The sequence below is a fragment of the Microcaecilia unicolor genome, chromosome 1, assembly GCF_901765095.1.
Source record: "Microcaecilia unicolor chromosome 1, aMicUni1.1, whole genome shotgun sequence".
In the NCBI taxonomy this organism is placed as follows: domain Eukaryota; kingdom Metazoa; phylum Chordata; class Amphibia; order Gymnophiona; family Siphonopidae; genus Microcaecilia; species Microcaecilia unicolor.
The window spans coordinates 511818853-511842906 of NC_044031.1; the positions used below are offsets into that span (position 1 = coordinate 511818853).

A 24054-nucleotide genomic window follows, 5' to 3' on the forward strand; every position below is an offset into this window, starting at 1 on the left:
GATAGGTAAGAGAGTAAGAGGAGTTAGAAAATAAGGTGACTAATTTAAAGAAAGTATGTTTTTGCCATGAAGTTCAAAGAAATGGAGCTGATGTATTCTGAACTTGAAACTTTTATCCCATTGCAGTGAAATAGCTTTTGATAATTCAGTAGGCTCAGTTATCACTTGACTGGAGGGATTTTCATTGTTGAATTAATGTACTCTTCAGTTTCATGGAAGACTGAACCAGTTTAGATCACTTCTGTGTGAAATGTATTATTTAAATTGTGAAAATTGTTAGGAGACATTTTTTTAAAAGTTGGATTACACATACTCTGTAAAACTATTTGTTCTGTTCTTGCAGCTAGACAATAATCCATCTCCAGACATTTACATTTCAAATAATTTTTTCACATACATGCACAGATCCCTGGTGGACTGGGGCTGGGGCTGGCTGTGTTCACATCAAGCTCTTAAAACTTAGATTAAGTAATACACTTTTTACTTATTTACAACTCAAACCTTTACAGACTTCTGCTCGGTCTATGTTGAGGCACTAGTCCTCACTTTTACTTCGAAATTCTTTCATTTATTTTGTCTGGAGAAAGGAAACTTTTGTCTTCTGTTCATATTACAACAACTCTCTTCATGTCCTGTGATCTGAGCTCCTGGACAACAAAAGAAAAAGCCTACAGCAGCCTGCCTCAACTGGACTATCTAAGGATATCGGAACCAGAAACCACAAAGTGAATAGCTACAATTCATGAGTTGAAGTTTTATTTTAACTACATAACTATTTCTAAGATTCTGATACATTCCATTAAAACTAAAGTCCACCATCAACTTCCTCTGCATTAAGTCTCCAAAGAAATTCACATAGAAGTGCTAGGTACAGCCATCTGTTTCTCTATTACTGGAAGCCTTTGATTACCCAGGCCTGGTTTGAATTTACAACTTTAAAAAGGTCTGTTCTCTCAGATTACTTAAAGCCTTTAATCCTATGTTGTCAACTTGTAAGATGCTAATCCACAGGGTGGATTGCAGTGCCACCCAGTGAAATTTCCTTAACTAGCTTCTGATTCAAAGAATGTGCTTTGGTCCAGCAGATCAAGAGACCTTGAGGATCCCAGTGGTATGTGGAGAGGAAACTATAATCCCTACCAACCAAAGAGAAGGCCAAAGTGCAAGAGGTCAAACACCTACATAACTGTACTTAAAAGATAATCTTATTGCCACACCAAAGGTACCCCCAGCACCTCCAAACCACCCTCTGGAACCATAGGACTGATAAATCCTAGATCAGGTACAAAGAAATCCTCAGTGATCCATGATGTCATCCATGAACAGCATCTTGACATTTTAGGAATAACTGAAACCTGGCTAGATGAAAGCGGGGGTTTACCATTGGCTGAACTATGCCCACCATGTTTCAACATCCAATATAAACCAAGACCAGGAAGACGGGGAGGAGAGGTAGCAGTCTTGATTTGGGACACAATCAAACTGTGCAGAATCTCCATTCCCCTGCTAAATGAATCAGAATCTCTTTTAATCCAGCTTGAAGAGGAGAAACCATTCTGACTCCTCATGGTATACCGAGCATCTTGTAACAACACATTATCTGTGCAAGAACTCCTAGACCTGACTATTCAAATGACCCTGAATTACCCTAGGATAGTGATCATGGGAGACTTCAATCTACACATTGAATCCCCAGATACCACCACAGCTGCCTTTCTGGACATGATGACAGCACTAGGATTCACATAGGTGATCAATTCTCCAACCCACGAAAAAGGTCACATACTAGATATTCTACAAAGGGGTTGACACCCCAGAATTCTGGGATAGCAGTATTGAAATAATACCCCCATCATGGTCACACCATTTTCTAATTAAATTTTCCCTAAGTGACCACCTGAAACAAATGAAAAATTTCCCTAAGTGACCACCTGAAACAAATGGCAGATCCCAGTGGAAGGAGATCAGAGACAAAAAAAAAGCTGACCGCTGAGAATTTCCTAGATGCCTTGAACTATCCATATGTGGATGAAAAGACAACTACAGTGTCGGAACAGGTTGACATTTGGAATACACGCTTAGCCAAGATCTTAGAGGAAACAGCACCAATAAAAAAGGTCTTATTCCCCACTCACAAACGCTCACCTTGGTTTTTTCCAGAACTTCGGATCCTTAAATGTGAAGGTCAGAAACTGGAAAGGAGATGGCGTAAATCTCGCCTGAATGAAGACAGGCTAAACTGTAGGAAGCATGCAACAAAGTATTGCCTAGCCTTAACATCAACAAAAAAACTGTGAAGTAGAATGGGTAGACGTGAATCTTTTGTTTACTCTTTCCAAGAATACTAGGACTAGGGGGCATGCAATGAAGCTACAAAGCAGTAAATTTAAAACAAATCGGAGAAAATGTTTCTTCACTCAATGTGTATTAAACTCTGGAATTCGTTTCTAGAGAATGTTGTAAAGGCTGTTAACTTAGCAGGGTTTAAAAAAAGGTTTGGACGGCTTCCTAAAGGAAAAGTCCATAGACCATTATTAAAATGACTTGGGGAAAATCCACTGCTTATTTCTAGGTTAAGCGGCATAAAATGTATTGAACCTTTTTGGGATCTTGCCAGGTATTTGTGACCTGGATTGGCCACTGTTGGAAACAGGATGCTGGGCTTGATGGACCTTTGGTCTATCCCAGTGTGGCAATACTTATGTAACAGTATTTCTCTCAATACATTCCACAGACTGCCAATTCAACCAAGTAGATGTTCAGTATAGTAAACAGCCTACTGCAACCCTCACAACAGAATCAGCCTACCTAGTCAAATCTGAACTGCAATGATTTTGATGTATACTTTCCAACAAAATTAAAAGTTTCCACCAGGATTTACAGGCAGTCCCACACAGTTTCCAGTTAACAAGGAGTGCACAAACTCACCCCCTCTTGACAGAGACATATGGGACACTTTTAACCTAATAAAGAGGAGAGCTTTGACAAAATCCTAAGAGACCTTCGATCAACTACTTGCTCCCTCGACCCCTGCCCATCAAAGGTAGTGCAACAGGCATGTATGTGCCTCATAGAAGGTGCCACAAAAATTGTGAACTCCTCTCTTTCTAATGGGCAACTACCAACAGCATTAAAAAGGACAGTAGTTCACCCTTTGCTTAAGAAAAACAACCTTGACCATGACAAACTTGAAAGTTACTGGCCATTGTCCAACATCTCATTTCTAGGGGAACTTATAGAACAGTCTGTGTTCAACTCAGTGATTGGCTAGAAGAGAGAAAGTGGCTAGATCCAGGTCAATCTGGATTCAGATCCGATTATGGAACATCAATGGTCCTCATATCCCCTATTAGATGATTTTCACAGAAACCGAGACATGGGATTTGCCTCTGTATTTCTACTGCTAGACTTCTCAGCAGCTTTTGACACTATATATCATGATATGCTAGCATGATTGGCAGAAACAGGTATCAGTGAAACAGTACTTGCTTGGTTCAGATCCTATCAGACAGGCAACAATCCATAATGATTGACAGCATCTCATTACTACCATGGGTACACACCTGTGGGGTACCACAAGAATTGATACTGACACCTGTTCTGCTCAATACCTACCTCAAGCCACTAGCTGAGCTGATTCAGTCAGTGGACACTCAGCTCTACATCTACACGGATTATGTGCAGCTACTCATACCCATTGAACCTGACTTACCCTAAGCCCTGAATAAACTGATTACCTGTCTAACATCAATTCAAGAATGGGCTAAACACAACAAATTTTGCCTGAACACAAGTGGACATGTACCTGACATTAAAATCTCTTTTGGAAAGTATGAACTCCCCCTCAAATCATAAGCCAGGAACCTTCGAATACAGTTAGATTCAACACGTACTCTGATTCCCCAAATCCAAGCAGCCTTCAAGAAATGCTTCTACTATTTGCAGCAACTATGCTGCCTCTCTTCTTGCATTGAGACACAAATCTTATCCCAGTTGTGCATGCCATGATAACGTCAAGACTGGATTACTGTTATGCACTCTACACTGGTCTGACTACAAAGGGTCAGCACCAGCTCCAGTTGATTCAGAGTTCTGCAGCAAGACTCATAGAAGGTTGCAAGTGACGTGACCACATTATACTATTTTTGCAAAAACTTCACTGGCTACCAGTACAATACAGGGCTAAATTTCTTTGAAGGCATGAATAAACATGTGGATAAAGGCAAGATGGTTAATGTAGTGTATCTAGATTTTCAAAATGCTTTTGATAAAGTTCGTCATGAGAAAATCCTGAGAAAATTTAGATGTCATGGGATAGGAGACGATGTCCTTCTGTGGATTAGGAATTGGTTATTGGACAGAAAGCAGAGGGTAGGGTTAAATGGTAATTTATTTCAATGGAGGAGGATGAACTGTGTAATGCCACAGGGATCTGTACTGGGATCAGTTCTATTTAACATATTAATAAATGAGCTGGAAATCGGAGCAAAGAGTGAGGTGATTAAATTTGCAGATGATACAAAACTATTCAAGGGTGTTAAAATATGAGCGGACTGTGAAATATTGCAGGAAGACCTTAGGAAATTGGAGACTGGGCATCTAAATGGCAGATGAAATTTAATGTGGACAAATGCAAGGTGTTGCACATTGGAAAGAATAATCCGAATCATAGTTATCTGATACTAGGGTCCTCCTTGGGGGTCAGCACTCAAGAAAAAGATCTAGGTGTTGATGTTGATAATACACTGAAATATTCTGCTCAGTGTGCAGCGGTGGCCAAAAAAGCAAACAGGATGCTAGGAATTATTAGGAAAGAGATAGTGAAGACCAAAAATACTATAATGCCTTTGTACCTTGAGCATTGTGCTCAGTTCTGGTCACCGTATCTCAAAAAAGATATAGTAGAATTAGAAAAGGTTTAAAGAAGAGCAACCAAAAGGATAAAGGGGATTGAACTCCTCTCGTATAAGGAAAAGCTAAAGAGATTAGTGTTCTTCAGCTTGGAAAAGAGACGAATGAGAGGGGTAATAGGATTGAGGTCTACAAAATCCTGAGTGGTGTACAATGAGTAGAAGTAAATCGGGTTTTTTTTTACTTGTTCCAAAAGTACAAAGACTAGGGGACACTCGAAGAAGTTACATGGAAATACTTTTAAAACAGGAGGAAATATTTTTTCACTCAATGAATAGTTAAGATCTGGAGCTCTTTGCCAGAAGATGTAGTAACAGTGGTTAGAGCTTAAGTATTTATTGAGTGAAAAAAATATTTCCTCCTAAAATTTTTAGATGTAATAAATGACTGCTTCTTGGAGCAGCTGGTCCAGTATCTGACAAGAGGGGGAGCCATTTTGGATCTGGTCCTTGGTGGCATGCAGGGCCTAGTGCGAGAGGTGGTGGTGATGGGTCCCATGGGAAACAGTGATCATAACAAGATCAAGTTTGAGCTACTATCTGGAATGAACCTGCAAAGGAAATCTATTGTAGCTGCATTTGATTTTCAAAAGGGCAACTATAATAAAATGAGAAAAATGGTTAAAAAGAAACTAAAAGAATCACAATTGAAGGTCCTTGATTTCAAAAGAACTAACTTCCGAGATGGGGGAATTTCTCTTGGAAGAGTTAGCAGGACATGAACAGCTGAAGGAAGTAGTACAGCAGTGGACAAGACTGAAAGGAGCTATTTTAAAGGCAACTAACATTTATGTTAATAAATTACATAAAGGAAAGAGGAAGAGAAGGCTGCTCTGGTTCTCGAACGTAGTAGCCGAAAAGGTATGGGAATGGAGGTTAGCCTTCATACAATATAAGATGACTCAGAAAGAAGAAGACGGGCGAAAGTAACTGGATAAACTAAGATTAACTGGGAAAGCTGTCAGGAAAGCAAAGAGGCAAATGGAAGAAAAGTTAGCTATAATACGGTAAAGTTTGGGGGTAGGATGATTTTCAGATATGTTAGTGACAGGAGAAAATGCCAAAATAGCATTGTGAGGCTCAAAGCAGAAGGGAAGGAATACGTGGGAGCTGATAAGGATAAAGCTGAACTGCTTAACAATTATTTCTGTTCTGTGTTCACAGACGAAAGGCAGGGGTTAGAACACAGAAAACAAGTTCAAAATGGAATGGATGTATGATAGACCAAGACTCGTTCTCGGTGAGGAGCTAGCTCAGTGTTCGTGAGGAGCTAGCTAAACTAAAAGAAGACAAAGCGATGGGGCTTGATGGGATAGAGACTAGGGTGCTCAAAGAACTCGGAGAAGTTCTGGTGGCTCCGCTGACTGACCTCTTCAATGCTTCCTTAGAGTCTGGAGAAGGGCAGATGCAGAAGAGGGAGGAAGAGGAAGTAAGAAGGAAGTTGGGAATTACAGACCTGTCAGTCTGACCTCAATGATGAGTAAACTAATGGAAACGCCTCTAAATCGGAGAATTTGAGGGATTTCTTGAATTGAATGGAATGCAGGACTTGAGGCAGCATGGTTTCACTAGAAGCAGGTCATGTCAGACGAATTTGATTAATTTTTTTTGACTGGGTGAGCTAGTATGTATTAACCCAGCAAGATTTACAGCACCCACCTCCTCATCATTCCAGCAGTACAAACTATACTATCAAGCTTAATCAAATTCAGTGCAAATTCTTATGCGAGGTTTTAAAATCTTTTTAAAGCCATACTCAGCTTTAATGATCATAGTTATGTCAAGCGGGGGATAACTGACCGACATGAATCATGTTTCACTGGAACCCATAGATTCTGCACATAATATAAACTTTTAGCTAGGTCTGACTTGGAGTCCATTTACAAGGTATGCTCTTTGGTTCTCCCACTTGTGAATGAAAATGCTTTGAAGATTCAGCAGTTTAAAGAAACTCTTAAAATGGAGGAAAATTGGATGATTTAGCAGGCCAAGTTGTACAAGTGAAAACTTCTCACACTTCTCTTAGACAGGATTGTTTACTTTTTCAGAGAAAAGTTGAGAACTTAGAGAATTACACTAGGTTCTTAAACCTTCGCCTTCTTAACTTTCCTCAATTAATGTCTCTAACTCCTAACAAAACTTTTTACAGATATCTTCAAGATGTTTATAAGTAGTCAACTGAGGCACTTCCTCCATTGCATAGAATATATTACTAGCCTAATTCAAAGAAACAATTTATTCCTAATAGAGGATCTTCTGTGTTGGATGTTTCTTCAGACAGTCTGAATTTGATGGACATATTGAAGAAATCACAGGAGGAGATTGTGTCAAGATCAACCTTGATGGTGACTTTTGTTTTCAGTCAAGACAAAGAAGCTTTGCTTCACCTTTATTTTAAGACTAAAGATTTAAATTTTATTGAAGGCAAAGTTTCTATATTTCCTGATGTATCTAAGACTACCCAAGTCAGATGATGGCAGTTTCTCTGCCTTTATCAAAAGGTTATAGATTTGAGTGGCAAATTTTGGCTGCGATACCCTTGCAAATATTTAGTTCGCTTAGATAATCATACTTATATATTTTATTTATGAATCTTCTCAACTGCAGTTTTTCTTAGAAAGCAAAGGTGCTGCAGATAGTGGGGTTTGAGTTATCTTCCATTTGTGGGAGCTGTAATAATGGGTGTTCACCCAGTCAACTTCTTTTGCTTTATTTTCTGTAAAAAAAAAAAAAATCTTCCTTGGAATAATTGGGATTCTTGTCTCCTCTCTTTAGTGAATTCTATCTGAGCTCTATAGTTGTTGAATATCATGAAAAATTTCATGTAAAATGTCTGTGGTGTAAGGCTTATTATCGAAATTCAGTTTATATTGAAAATGCAACTTAAAAAAAACCTTTTAGCTGAGGATTGCCATGTGTCAATACTGGGTATCTTGCTTATCCTCAATGCAAGCATAAGTTACTTATTTGTAACGGGTTCTCTGAAGACAGCAGGTTACATAGTACTTCAAAACCCACCAGCCTCCCCCAAAAGTTAGCTTATACTAGTCATACAGTAAATGCAAGGTTCTACGTTAGGAGTCACAGACCAAGAAAGGGATCTAGGTGTCGTCGTTGATGATAAGTTGAAACCTTCTGCTCAGTGTGCTGCTGCGGCTAAGAAAGCAAATAGGTATTATTAGGAAAGGAATGGAAAACAAAAATGAAGACATTATAATGCCTTTGTATCGCTCCATGGTGTGACTTCACCTTGAATATTGTGTTCAATTCTGGTTGCTGCATCTAAAAAAAAATAAATAGTGGAATTAGAAAAGGTGCAGAGAAGGGTGACAAAAATTATAAAGGGGATGGGACGAATTCCCTATGAGGAAAGGCTAAAGCGGCTAGGGCTCTTCAGCTTGGAGAAAAGACAGTTGAGGGGAGATACAGTGGGGGAAATAAGTATTTGATCCCTTGCTGATTTTGTAAGTTTGCCCACTGACAAAGACATGAGCAGCCCATAATTGAAGGGTAGGTTATTGGTAACAGTGAGAGATAGCACATCACAATTAAATCCGGAAAATCACATTGTGGAAAGTATATGAATTTATTTGCATTCTGCAGAGGGAAATAAGTATTTGATCCCTCTGGCAAACAAGACCTAATACTTGGTGGCAAAACCCTTGTTGGCAAGCACAGCGGTCAGACGTCTTCTGTAGTTGATGATGAGGTTTGCACACATGTCAGGAGGAATTTTGGTCCACTCCTCTTTGCAGATCATCTCTAAATCATTAAGAGTTCTGGGCTGTCGCTTGGCAACTCGCAGCTTCAGCTCCCTCCATAAGTTTTCAATGGGATTAAGGTCTGGTGACTGGCTAGGCCACTCCATGACCCTAATGTGCTTCTTCCTGAGCCACTCCTTTGTTGCCTTGGCTGTATGTTTTGGGTCATTGTCGTGCTGGAAGACCCAGCCACGACCCATTTTTAAGGCCCTGGCGGAGGGAAGGAGGTTGTCACTCAGAATTGTACGGTACATGGCCCCATCCATTCTCCCATTGATGCGGTGAAGTAGTCCTGTGCCCTTAGCAGAGAAACACCCCCAAAACATAACATTTCCACCTCCATGCTTGACAGTGGGGACGGTGTTCTTTGGGTCATAGGCAGCATTTCTCTTCCTCCAAACACGGCGAGTTGAGTTCATGCCAAAGAGCTCAATTTTTGTCTCATCTGACCACAGCACCTTCTCCCAATCACTCTCGGCATCATCCAGGTGTTCACTGGCAAACTTCAGACGGGCCGTCACATGTGCCTTCCGGAGCAGGGGGACCTTGCGGGCACTGCAGGATTGCAATCCGTTATGTCGTAATGTGTTACCAATGGTCTTCGTGGTGACAGTGGTCCCAGCTGCCTTGAGATCATTGACAAGTTCCCCCCTTGTAGTTGTAGGCTGATTTCTAACCTTCCTCATGATCAAGGATACCCCACGAGGTGAGATTTTGCGTGGAGCCCCAGATCTTTGTCGATTGACAGTCATTTTGTACTTCTTCCATTTTCTTACTATGGCACCAACAGTTGTCTCCTTCTCGCCCAGCGTCTTACTGATGGTTTTGTAGCCCATTCCAGCCTTGTGCAGGTGTATGATCTTGTCCCTGACATCCTTAGACAGCTCCTTGCTCTTGGCCATTTTGTAGAGGTTAGAGTCTGACTGATTCACTGAGTCTGTGGACAGGTGTCTTTCATACAGGTGACCATTGCCGACAGCTGTCTGTCATGCAGGTAACGAGTTGATTTGGAGCATCTACCTGGTCTGTAGGGGCCAGATCTCTTACTGGTTGGTGGGGGATCAAATACTTATTTCCCTCTGCAGAATGCAAATAAATTCATATACTTTCCACAATGTGATTTTCCGGATTTAATTTGTGATGTGCTATCTCTCACTGTTACCAATAACCTACCCTTCAATTATGGGCTGCTCATGTCTTTGTCAGTGGGCAAACTTACAAAATCAGCAAGGGATCAAATACTTATTTCCCCCACTGTATATATCCTCTGAGCTCCTTCCGGGTCCTCCAGTCACTCCCCTAATGACCTGCTACCCAGGGGCCCACTCTTTCGTGTTCTTAAATAAACCATAGGTTATACATACAATATAAAATATGCATGTACAGTGGTGGAAATAAGTATTTGATCCCTTGCTGATTTTGTAAGTTTGCCCACTGACAAAGACATGAGCAGCCCATAATTGAAGGGTAGGTTATTGGTAACAGTGAGAGATAGCACATCACAAATTAAATCCGGAAAATCACATTGTGGAAAGTATATGAATTTATTTGCATTCTGCAGAGGGAAATAAGTATTTGATCCCCCACCAACCAGTAAGAGATCTGGCCCCTACAGACCAGGTAGATGCTCCAAATCAACTCGTTACCTGCATGACAGACAGCTGTCGGCAATGGTCACCTGTATGAAAGACACCTGTCCACAGACTCAGTGAATCAGTCAGACTCTAACCTCTACAAAATGGCCAAGAGCAAGGAGCTGTCTAAGGATGTCAGAGACAAGATCATACACCTGCACAAGGCTGGAATGGGCTACAAAACCATCAGTAAGACGCTGGGCGAGAAGGAGACAACTGTTGGTGCCATAGTAAGAAAATGGAAGAAGTACAAAATGACTGTCAATCGACAAAGATCTGGGGCTCCACGCAAAATCTCACCTCGTGGGGTATCCTTGATCATGAGGAAGGTTAGAAATCAGCCTACAACTACAAGGGGGGAACTTGTCAATGATCTCAAGGCAGCTGGGACCACTGTCACCACGAAAACCATTGGTAACACATTACGACATAACGGATTGCAATCCTGCAGTGCCCGCAAGGTCCCCCTGCTCCGGAAGGCACATGTGACGGCCCGTCTGAAGTTTGCCAGTGAACACCTGGATGATGCCGAGAGTGATTGGGAGAAGGTGCTGTGGTCAGATGAGACAAAAATTGAGCTCTTTGGCATGAACTCAACTCGCCGTGTTTGGAGGAAGAGAAATGCTGCCTATGACCCAAAGAACACCGTCCCCACTGTCAAGCAATGAGGTGGAAATGTTATGTTTTGGGGGTGTTTCTCTGCTAAGGGCACAGGACTACTTCACCGCATCAATGGGAGAATGGATGGGGCCATGTACCGTACAATTCTGAGTGACAACCTCCTTCCCTCCGCCAGGGCCTTAAAAATGGGTCGTGACTGGGTCTTCCAGCACGACAATGACCCAAAACATACAGCCAAGGCAACAAAGGAGTGGCTCAGGAAGAAGCACATTAGGGTCATGGAGTGGCCTAGCCAGTCACCAGACCTTAATCCCATTGAAAACTTATGGAGGGAGCTGAAGCTGCGAGTTGCCAAGCGACAGCCCAGAACTCTTAATGATTTAGAGATGATCTGCAAAGAGGAGTGGACCAAAATTCCTCCTGACATGTGTGCAAACCTCATCATCAACTACAGAAGACGTCTGACCGCTGTGCTTGCCAACAAGGGTTTTGCCACCAAGTATTAGGTCTTGTTTGCCAGAGGGATTAAATACTTATTTCCCTCTGCAGAATGCAAATAAATTCATATACTTTCCACAATGTGATTTTCCGGATTTAATTTGTGATGTGCTATCTCTCACTGTTACCAATAACCTACCCTTCAATTATGGGCTGCTCATGTCTTTGTCAGTGGGCAAACTTACAAAATCAGCAAGGGATCAAATACTTATTTCCCCCACTGTATGCATGCAAAATTGTGGGTCAAACAGCAGGTATACTATTCATATATACTTTTGCTTTCTGTGGAGTCATTTTCAAAGCAAAGTACATGCACATGTATCCTTAAGAATTACTACACACGTTAGGTAGCTTAGGTAGCCTGTTATAAATTAACCCCCTTATATATGCAGTTCCCTCATGAATTTCATAATACAGCATTTCAGGTAAACTGTAGTATTAATATATTAGAAGGTTTAACAACTAGAACAAAGAGAAGGGATCTTAGGCTTTTTAACATTCCTTTTTTGAAATCCATTCCTCTAGAGCATCTAAACCACTCTAATTTTTCAGGCTATTCACAAAGAATATTCATGAGATATATTTGCATATCTTTAATCCAACAGCTAGTCTCATTTTTATATTTTGGTTACTGTGAAATCAACTGTCTAGCTTCTGGGAGTTCTTCAGGACCAGATTTCGGACCTAGTGCCCTAGAGAAATATAACTGAAACAGCTTTCATTATAAGAAAGAATGGTTAGCTTTAGAAACACTTGAAAGCTAGAGAGGGTTTAGCAAGTACATCAGTGCAGTTTGCTTTGTGTTTTTGTTTTTATTGTACTGGAGCAATAACGGATGATGGATTTCCCCAAAAGACAAATTATACTCCTTCTGCTCTGTGGCATTCTCACTGTAAGTATAGCAACATTTTATCTTCTGTGCAGTATTTTGAAAACTCATTATACAAAATAGAACTAAGCAATAAAAGGCAGGGATATAAATCTGTCAGGCAGGTGGGGAGGGATCCAAGATGGTGACATAAAAGAGATACTGTGAAGTAGGGCTTGCACAAAGTTTGTATCTGAACTGATATTAAACGCCATTCAGAAGCTAGAACTGGGGGTCCGGATAGGTGAGACCATTTTCCTTTCTTTTCCCCTTTTGTATTCCCTTATGTTATCCCAGGATAGACGTGTAGGCAGCTTCTCAGCCCAAGTCTTGGGCGGGGGGGGGGGGGGTGATGTATCACTCAGCTCTATAAGCCTAAATATACCTCCGAGTCAGTGAGTGATTACAGTTGACACATGTAATTCAACCAAGTTGGAGGAAGTTCTTACAGCAAATGAGGTCAAATCTGAAGATCTGGGTCTTCAAGTTCAATAGGTGAAGTCACTTTGCGCCCCTCTCACCCTGGCAAAGTTGATCCTTCATTGAAAAGTAGAAAACTTTGATAACTTCATCGGGCAACTGAACTTAACACTTTTAATTTTCCATCAGCTAACTAGATGCAAAGGATCTAGTTTATAGATTTTTAAAAGAAATATATTTTTTTCTGATGATGCATTACCTCCTCTCCAAAATATTTATGATATTCCTACTGTTAAGCGTCTGCTATAGATATATCATGAGATCCCTTGAATGTGACTGAAATACTAGAAAGATGACATACTAAAAGAGTAGATCTGGTAGTTATCATTTGTCTTTCTTCAAGTTAGAGATACCTTTTTTTTTGTATGAAGGACTACAATTTTTTTTTTTTTGGAGAAAAGATATTGATTTTTCCTGATATATCAAGATAGAATCAAATCAGACGAAAGAAATGTCTTTCCTTATGTCACCAATTGATTGCTCTGGGGGCAAAAATTTCAGCTTTGTTTTCCTTGAGGGCAGTTTTTAATATATTTTGTGATTCATCCCAGTTACAACATCTTATGTAGGGTAAAGGGTCTCTAATAGTGTCAGCCGAGCCACGATTTGTTATGCTGTCACTATGTGAGTCTCTCTCTCTCTCTCTATAATTGCTTGCTTACTGCTATTTTTATTTTATTCCGTTTCCACTGGAATTTCTCCTTGCCCTCAGCTCCAGTGTGGACTAAACACGTGGATTTAGAACTTGTTCTTTATTTTCTTTGCACACAAAAAGTAAACAGTAATGTCCACTATTTCCTTCTAAAGTATGTTTCTTTGATTGTAATTTTGAATTATGTATTTAAAAAAAAAAAAAACACCATCCAGAAGCTAGAACTGAGGGTCTGGATAGGTGAGATCATTTTCCTTTCTTTTGCCATTTTGTATTCACTTATTTTATCAAATGATGCAAATGTAGAAACTCATCTGAGGACCATATATCAGTTCTTTCTCTCTTTTCTTATAATGGAAGCTCAGCTGGGAACATAGCCTGAAGCTGTGGCACCTCCCAGCATTGAAAGGAAAAAAGTGAAGAAAAATGTATAACAGTGAAGGTTTATGACACAACAACTAGCTGAACAATGATTGAGTGACAGACTCAATATTACCTTATTTCATCACATATTGCCTGTGTTTTGGGTCATAAAACTGTCCATATAACACATATGCACCCTGTAAATAAACAATAAAATAAACAATATGTCTACTATTTATCATTCTGAAATATAGATCATATATACATTTAAAGCATAGTGTCCCCAAATTCTATAAAAGATGCTCAGTTAGGCGCATAATTGGGTAACATAGTAGATGATGGCAGATAAAGACCTATATGGTCCATCTAGTCTGTCTGAGTAGATAAAATAATTGCATAAAGGTAGGCGGTGATACAACATATGTATACCTGATCTTGATTTGTTCATGCTATTTTCAGGGCATAGATCGTAGAGGTCTGCCCGGCACTGTCGTCGTTCTAATAATTCTGAAGATGTCATCGAAGCCCTTAAAAAGCTCCAGTCCCGCCCATCCATATCTATCCAGGGCATGATCAGAGCACAGACCGTAGAAGGCCTCCTAGCAATGGCTCTGTTTCCTAATTATCAGTGTTGCCACCTAGTTTCTGCTAAGTTTCTTTGGATCAATCCCTTCTAAACAGGATTCCTGCATTTATCCCATACATTTTTGAATTCCGTTCGGTTTTCATCTCCACCACCTGCCGTGGGAGAGCATTCCAAGTATCTGCCGCCCTCTCAGTGAAAAAATACTTCCTGATATTCCTGAGTCAACCCCCATCCTCAATTCATGTTCTCTAGTTCTACCACCTTCCCGTTTCTAGAAATATTTGAATGTCTGTATAATACCACCCCTTGTTCTCCTTTTCTCTAGGGTATACATGTTCTGGTCATCAAGTCTCTCCTCATATGTCATGCTATGCAAACTACATACCATTTTTGTTGCTTTTCTCTGAAATGCTTCCAGCCTTTTTACAACTTCAGCAAGATATGGCCTCCAAAACTGAACACAGTACTACAAGTGAGGCCTCACCAACAACTTGTACAGAGGCATCAACACCTCCTTTCTTCTGCTGGTTAAACCCCTCTCTATGCAGCCTAGCATCCTTGCTGTGGCCACTGCCTTGTTGCATTGCACCTTGAGATCCTCAGACACCATCATCCCAAGGACCCTCTCCTGAGCCGAGCTTACCAATCTCTCCCATCATATCTGGTACGTCACTTTTGGACTTTTACACCCCAACTGCATCAATGCACTTCTCAGCATTAAATGTTAACTGCCAGACCCTTGACCATCCTTCCAATGTTTGGAGATTCCGTCTCATGGTTTCTACACCCTCCAATGTATCCACTCTATTGGCTATCTTCAAGTCATCTGCAAAAGGGCAACTTTTTCTTCTAATCCACCAGCAATGTCTCTCACAAATATATTAAACAGAATTGGCCCAACACCAACCCCTGAGGCACTCCACTGCTTACTTTCCTTTCTTCTGAGTGGATTCCATTTACCACTACCTTCTGTGGCCTGTCTGTCAACCAGTTTCCAATCCATTTCACCACTTTCAGTCCTAAGTTCAGCCCTCTGAGCTTACTCATGAGTCTTCTGTGAGGGACCAAATCAAAGGCATCTAGAGCATGTTCTTTATCCAGTTCTTTGGTCACCCAGTCAAAGAATCAGATTTATTTGGTAGGATTTTCCTTTGGTAAAATCATATTGCCTTGAATCCTGCAATCCATTGGTTTCTAGAAAGTTAACTATTTTTTCCTTCAGCAGCAACTCCATTATTTTTCCTACCACTGACATGAGGCTTACCGGCCTGTAGTTTCCCACTTCTTCCCTGTCCCTGCTTTTGTTAAGACAGACCACATCAGCTCATCTCTAGTCCAGAGGAACTTCTCCCATCTCTTAAGATCTATTAAATAAATCTTTAAGAGGTCCCGCCAGGACTTCTCGGAGATCCCTCAGTATCCTGGGATGTATCCCATCTGGCCCCATAGCTTTGTCCACTGCCAAATTTTCAAGCTGCTTGTAAATGATTTCTTCCATGAATGGTGCAATATTCACTCCATTCCCAGATATACCTTTGGCAGCCAACTGCAGCCCTTCTCCACGGTTCTCTTCCATGAATACAGAAGAGAAGTATTTCTTCAGCATATTTGCTTTATCCTCATCATCTCCACAAAGCCATTCTCAGCATATTTCAATCTTACAATTACATTCCTATCTTTTCTCCTTTCCCCAATATATCTGAAAAATTTCCTGTCACCTCTCTTTACATCTTCAGCCATTTTTCTTCCACCTGCGCTTTCACTAGTCATATTTCCGTCTTGAGCTTTTGAGTTTAAGCCAATATTCTCTTCTGTGAGCCTCCTGTGTGTTTTGTATTTCTTGAATGAATCCTCTTTTGCCCTTATTTTTTCAGCCACCTGTTTGGAAAACCATATAAACTTCCTGTTTATCTCATTTTTGTTTACTTTCTTAATAAGTGTGAGGTGTACTATGTTAAGATAATTCAGTGAAGATAATTGCCTCTTGGTTTTCCTGTATGTAGAGAGAGTTAGCCTAGGGGTGGGTAGATAGGGAGGGACTATAAAGTCAGAGGACAGAAATATAAAACTTCTATAAACCAGTAGATCTCCAAGTCAGAGGAAAGGAAGGTTAATTTAAAAATATATACATAGGATAGAGGTCAAGAAATCTATTAAGAAAGGGGGACACACAAGGAAGAGAGCAGTTTAGAATTTATCAAACAATCCAGAACACAAATTTGAAAATAAGAATTTAAAATTGCTTAGATTTAGTCGTGCACTGCTTTTCAAAAGTTCCAAATGTAGATGATATGTACAATATCAGAAAACAATGTGACCCTTCCATCCATACTACACCACAATTCATCTACTGTGGAGACTGATAACATTTCTGGTTTTTTTTCCTCTAAATCCATACTGAAAAGGGTCCAACTCCTCTTTCATCTCCACATATTCACTGAGTTGCTTCCAAATCTATCCTTTCAATCTTTGCCACAACCAGCAACACTGAAATAGGTTGATTATTTCCCATTACGGATTGATCCAAATCCATCCTTTTCAGTAGGGTTTTACTTTAGCCACCTTCAATAAAGAAGGAACTATACCCTTATTGAGGGATGCATTCACGGTTATGGAATAGGGTTGGTTACGTACATAAGTTGATTTGATAATTAGTGCTAAATTGGCACTTGGCAACAAGTATCAATAAATGGCTGTAACAAGCACTAATTTGCAGTTACACGTGTAATTGACTTACATTCCTATTCTATAAACCAAGCACCTAATTTTTGTGGCATGGAACTCCAAAGAGAGCATGGACTTGGGAGGAGCATGGGCAGGTCAGGGCATGCCAAGCAATTAGGTGCGAGGTTATAGAATGTTGTCAGGTGCCTAACTTCCAGTACTTAGACGCAAGCAGTTACATCATCTTTTGGCTGGTGTAAATACTCGTGCTTAAAGTTAGGCGCAAAAATACATATTTACGTTAGTCTTCTATAACAGCAGGTCCACGCAGTACTGCTGTTAAAGAGTTTGTGCTTAGTATGCATCATTTTGACACCTAAATTTATTATACATTTTAAAATTCTTACTATAGTATTTTGACTGATGCATAATAAAGGTCCAAAATATTTGAGAGAGAGGCAGTGTTGGTATTTGCCGGCTAGTTCAAAGCGATCTAGTCAAAGGTCGTTGATGGAGGTTGTATCTTCTAAACTGTTGAAGCATAAGAGGTTAATGGGAGGGCCTCGTCCACTGTTTTGAAATTGGCTATTGGTAAGAATTAGGGGTAAGTTAAGTGCTGATAGGTTTTAGAAGAAAGTCAAAATTTGGTTGATCTCAAGCTGAGCTGGGGTAAGAAGATCAGGTGTCAAGTAATTTTTTAAAATCCTGATGCCTAGTGTCTGACTTGCTGTGATGTACCTTTTGTTGACCGACTGTCTGTTTTTAGTGTGTGTTACATAATGGTATGTTAAGCTTTTAAGATGGGAGGTTTATAAAACTTATGATAAATTAAAAAAACAAAACAATAAAGAAACATGCCTTTATTGTACAACTTTATTACACTGTGGTAATTCTTCAGGTCCAGAATATATGACAGTAAAATGCTGTATTATCCTTTTACTATCAAGCTATAATAAACAGATTTGGTGAAATTTTTTTTCTCCTAGCTTAAAGATGGAACCAAAAAACAAAGGACTGAAACAGCAACAGCAACACCATAAGAAATTGTTAGCAGCCATGCTTTCGCAGGATTCCTTTGATTCTGTCAATAGCACTGCGCCATCTGTATCTGAGGAAGATATCCATGACGAGGATGATGCAATGGAACTCCTGGGTAACTTAAATCTCCATTAAAATTACTGGTGGTCGGTATTCAGCTGGTGGCACTCAGCATTTTGCTGACTGCCCGCCAACATTGTGCATGTCTAGGCTCCAGCATTGAATTTCCAGGTTTACAAAGCCAGTTACACCACAGCCGGTTAAGTGCAATATTCAGAACTTAAGTGGCTATGAGGCACCACATACAGCTAGGACTGACATTTATGCGGTGACTGTGGCCAGTTAAGTGCTGAATATCAGATTTAACTGACCAAGTACTGATTACATCCCCGGAACATCTCCAAAATAGCCAGTTTTGTGTTAGGTGCTAACTGGTGATTTTCAGTGGCATTAACCAGTTAAGTGCTGCTGAAAATGACCATTTCTTGCCAGTTAAATCACTTTCAATATCGACCCCATCTTTTTTTATTTTTTAAAAAATGGCATTGAAAATACAGAAATAAAAGATTTTAATGGCTTCTTTTACAAAGCCGCGCTACTGATGCCTGGTGTGGCAAATGAGAGGAAGCCCATTCAATTCCTATGGGCCTTCCTCTCATTGTAACATAGTAAATGACGGCAGATAAAGACCTGTACGGTCCATCCAGTCTGCCCAACAAGATAAACTCATTTACATGGTGTGATGATACTTTATATGTATACCCGAGTTTGATTTCTCCTTGCTTTTCTCAGGGCACAGACCGTAGAAGTCTACCCAGCACTGTTCTTGTACTAAGTTCTGAAACTAACGTCGAAGCCCCTTAAAATTTACACTACAGCCTATCCCTATTTATTCAGTCACAATCAAGGCATAGACCGTAGAAGTCTGCCCAGCTCCCATTTTGCTTCCCAATTACAAGCGTCACCACCCAATCTCTACTAAGATTCCGCGGAAGCATTCCTTCTAAACAAGATTCCTTTGTGTTTATCCCACGCATGTTTGAATTTCATTACCGTTTTCATCTCCACCACCTCCCACGGGAGGGCATTCCATATATCTACCACCCTCTCTGTGAAAAAATACTTGAGATTAGTCTTGAGTCTGCCCCCCTTCAACCTCAATTCATGTCCTCTAGTTCTACCGCCTTCCCGTCTCTCATTTTCAGCACGGGAATCACTAGCGCAGCTTTGTAAAAGAAGCCTTAAATGATTTAATTTAGGAACACTGTATTTTTCATGTTTGTTGTTATATTATTTACAAACTCCGTTTTCTCACAGGGGAAAATATTTTTTTCTTGGAACATACTGAATATACCAGAATTCTTTTCTCTTCTTTAAGAAATTGGTATCTAAATACTGTTATCTCTCACTGGGTGATGTTCCATTCAAAAATTCTGGTATCCATTATCTTTTGAAAGAGTCTAAAGACTTACTCTTTTCAAATCTGGTAGTTGAAAAAAAGACTTATCAGGCTTATTTTCAAAAGAGAAGGGCGCCCATCTTTCGACACAAATTGTGAGATGGGCGTCCTTCTCCCAGGGTCATCCAAATCAGCATAATCAAAAGCCAATTTTGGGCGCCCTCAACTGTTTTCCGTCGCGGGGACGACCAAAGTTCCCGGGGGGCGTGTTAGAATCATAGCAAAGGCGGGACTGGGGCGTGCTTAACACATGGGTGTCCTCGGCTGATAATGGAAAAACCAAGGGCGTCCCTGACGAGCACTTTGCCGACTACTTGGTCCACTTTTTCTTGCGACCAAGCCTCAAAAAGGTTCCCGAACTAACCAGATGACCACCGGAGAGAATCCCCCTCCCACCCAGGCACACTCAGGCCCATCCCCCCCACCTGTTACACTTGTGGTGGTAAATGTGAGCCCTTCAAAACCCACCACAAACCCACTGTATCCACATGTAAGTGCCCCCCTTCACCCGTAAGGGCTATGGTAGTGGTGTACAGATGGAGGAGTGGGTTTTGGGGGGATTTGGTGGGCTCAGCACACAAGGTAAGGGAGCTGTGTACCTGGGAGCAATTTCAGAAGTCCACTGCAGTGCCCCCTAGGGTGCCCGGTTGGTGTCCTGGCATGTAATGGGGACAAGTGCACTACGAATGCTGGCTCCTCCCATCACCAAAGGGCTTGTATTTGGTCATTTCTGAGATGCGCGTCCTTGGTTTCCAAGTCTAGGGACGACCATCTCTAAGGACGTCCATCTTGTTTCAATAATACGGGTTTCGCCGCCCCTCCACCGGGAAGTTTTGCGAGGACGTCCTCAGCAAAACTTGGGCATCCCTTTCGATTATGCCCCTCTGTTTCTGAGATATTACTTTATATATATATATATATATATATATATATATATATATACACACAAATATACAGTGCAATCCGCTTAAGTGCAAGGGTCTGGGACAAAAGAAATGCATGCAGTTAACCAGAGCGTGCACTTAACCATTGTGACCTAAAGAAACTTGATATCTGATAAACATATGTACAGTACTGTTTATTATTATACGTACAGTATGCAGTCTCCGTTAACTGACATTAGGCTTACTTGAAGTAATCAGTTATAGTCCTCTGTACAGTCTTGGGTCTGTGAGTTCCATAGACTACGTCTGCCAGATAGTAAAAACTGTCATAGCATTGACATCCAGTGGCCTCCAGATAGGCCTGCACAGTGTTGAGACTCTCCAGCGCTCTTGCAAAACTGACAGCAGGAGGTTGTTGAATTTCGTCAGCACATGCCTCACTGCTCATTCCTTCATCTGTTCCATCATCAGCCATTGTTGCCTGCGTATAGGCGCATATCTCAACATCAATGCTGTCTTCAGCTGTCTGTAGATCGTGATCAGCAGCTACGTAGCGATGGAACTCCTCTTCAGTAACACCGGCTGGGATGTCAATAACCTGTTCATCTGACGTGTTTGCAACAGCTGCATATGTTTTGTCCTTCTCCACATCCTTAACAAAGCTTGCCCACTTGTAGCAGTTCACAATGGTTGCTGTGTAACATGATTCCAGGCTTTTTTCTGCATATGTAGGGAATCCAACAGTGATAGATTACGAGCCAGTTCAACAGCACGTTTATCCTTGCCAGTCTGGTCATCCATAACGCTCATCAGACGACGTAGCACAAGAGCCCGATAATGTTTTTTGAAATTGGCTATTATGCCCTAATCCATAGGTTGGATCAGAGAGGTAGTGTTTGGTGGCAGGAAGACCACCTTGATGTTAGACAGCCTGACATCATCACCATGTGCAGCACAATTATCACAAAGCAGCAAAATCTGACGCTTTTTTGCCTGCATTCTAGTGTCTAACTTCTTTAGCCACTGCTTCCAAATTTCCCCAGTCATCCATAAATTTGCGTTAGCCTTGTTATGACACAGGAAGTCGCTTAAATTTCTTGAAGCAATGGGGCTGTTTGCTCTTTTCAATGACGAGGGGTTCCAACATCTCACTTGCATCCATATCGCAGCAAAGGAGGATCGTCAGTCGATCCTTCGACGTTTTACCTCCAGTAGTTTCGGCATGTTTGAATGCAAGTGTTCCATCAGGAATCGCTCGCCAGTAGAGACCATTTTCGTCAGCATTGAAAATGTCACGAGGTGCAAACTCGTTCAAGATGGTAGGAAGAACTGAAACAACCCAATTTTCAGCACCAAAGTCATCAGAGTCTTGTTTCTCACCATGCTGTTTCTTGAATTTTATGCTATTCCTCTCCTTCCATCTTTCCAACCATCCAACAGTGGCTTTGAATTCAGTTAGTCCAAGACTTTCAGCTAGCTGGTTAGCTTTCTCCATAAGCAGTGGACCACTGACAAGAAACTGTCTGCTCCTGACTCGAGAAGACCCCCAAAGCAGAGCATCTTCTACCTCCTCAGCCTTTCCCGCCCGTTTTTGTTTCCGTTGTGGATTTGTATTGTTTTGCCAGTCTTCCAGAAGCTGGTCTTTCTGCTTCAAGACAGGTGAAATTTGACTGGGATTGGCACCATATTCTTTAGCAATAGATGCTTGACTTTGTTTGTTTTCTAATTTTTTAAGAACTTCTATTCGTTCAGCCAGTGTTAGTCTTACAGTTCCGCTGCGACGACGACCCCAGTGTACGCTCTAACAACATTCTTTCACTTATTCTGCCTGTGGCAGTTAAAGAGGCAGTAAATTTGAAATCTCGTTGGTTGTCACGCACCAATCGGCTTCCATATTCCATCCGCGCACTTATGCAGAGTTTTTCCTGCAGAGGAGCGGTCTTGAACCATACATATAAGCGAATCTTGCACTTATCAGTGGTGTGTTAAACCGAATGTCCCCATAGAAATTGATGGTGCCAAAACGGGACCGAAGTACGGCATGCAGTTAAACAGAGCATGCGCTTATCCGACGTGTACTTAAATGGAGTGCACTGTGTATGTGTGTGTGTATGTATATATATATATATATATATATATATATATATATATATATATATATATTTTATGATGGATTGTTAGGGAAAATGTCTTAACTCCATTGTTAAACAAATTCGAGGCTTCTTTATATATAAAATGCTTTCTGAACATTTTTGTACTATTTCTTATAGCTTATTTAAATATGGGGAGAGAAGGGCTGTGTTATGCTGAAAGGTTACTAGAGGCCCTCTGGTGATCTCTCTCTCTTTCGACTGGGGGTTTGCAGAAATGGATGAATGGAGAGTAGTGTGTTCACATACCTGGATCTTTTCCTTTTCAGAAGTTAATTGATATTTTTTCTTTTATTCTTCCATTATTATATGAATTGGACCGCCAAATATTGTGGACTTGAACTGAATAATTTTATTTGTTTTCAATTGCCTAATTTTTTGTTTTCCTACGTTAGTATTATAGTCATTTGATTCAGTTTTTTTTTCTTTACAAAAATTGCTTGATTTATCTGTTTGAAACTGTATACATAATTTTTTTTATTTATAGGCATTTCTATTTTTATAGAAGACATTGCATTATTTGTACAGAAAAGATTGGTTATCTTAGAAAATTAAGCTAAGGAAAAAAGGGAGAAAGAAAAGAATAAACTCTATTATCTCTAACCAATCTCAAGTCCATGATAAGAGTCCAAGATTCCTGAACAGTGGAGATTTAGGACATTTTTAAATACATTTGTAAGAAGACGCTAACCAGTTCCTTATTACATTAACTAGAGCTTTTTAATGTTATGGAAGCTGCAAGCTGAAAGGGTTCGTAATAAACATATTTAAAAGATTGATATTTAACCACGCATTTGCAGGGGTATCTTAGGAAAAAAGTAGCTTCCATCTGAAGCATTTCAGTTTTCATCTGGAGGAATTGTTGCCGTCTTTTCTTGGTATCTCTTGATTTGTTCTGAAATATTTGAAATTTTAGACCTTTAAAGGTTTTTCCTTTATTTTTAAAGAACATCTTCATTATCCAGTTTTTATCAGGAGCCAACGCCACTGTAGCCAACAAAGTGGCTGCTGTGACTTGTTCTGTATCTGAAGAAACTAGAAGTGCAGTTACATCTAATGACTGATTTACCTGAGTTTGTTGGTTACTATCTTTTTTAACAGCAAGATAATACATTTGTGTGAAGGGAGGGATACTCTCTTCCGGAACCTCCAGTATTTCTTTAATATAATTCTTTAACATTTCACGAGGGGAAACAGCAAATTGTTGAGGAAAATTCAAAAGTCGCAAGTTAGTACTTCTTGAGTAATTTTCAAGAAATTCTGTTTTCCTCCTCAGATTAGTTAAATCTTTCAGCATATTACTTTGAAGCAATTGCATATGCTGAAGGTTTTTCTCTTGTGATGGAACATTTAAGGTCAAATATTTTAAACCTTCTTCTGTTTCTTTAGTTTTTACTTCCAGAACAGTCATATCTTGACTTATTTTCTGTACCTGAGGAAATAATGTGTTGCCCAGGTCAGCTATCAAGCACCATAAATTATCTAA

The 24054-nt window shown here is 40.4% G+C and overlaps 1 protein-coding gene across 1 annotated transcript in view; it reads left to right on the plus strand.

The window, feature by feature from the left end:
• The window catches only part of C1H8orf34 (chromosome 1 C8orf34 homolog), a 397204-nt gene that overhangs the window by 170784 nt on the left and 202366 nt on the right, over window positions 1-24054 (plus strand). Inside the window, exon 7 of the mRNA XM_030190169.1 lies at window positions 18024-18190. Within this exon, the coding sequence (XP_030046029.1) occupies window positions 18024-18190 (167 nt within the window). The remainder of the gene's footprint in view (window positions 1-18023; window positions 18191-24054) is intronic.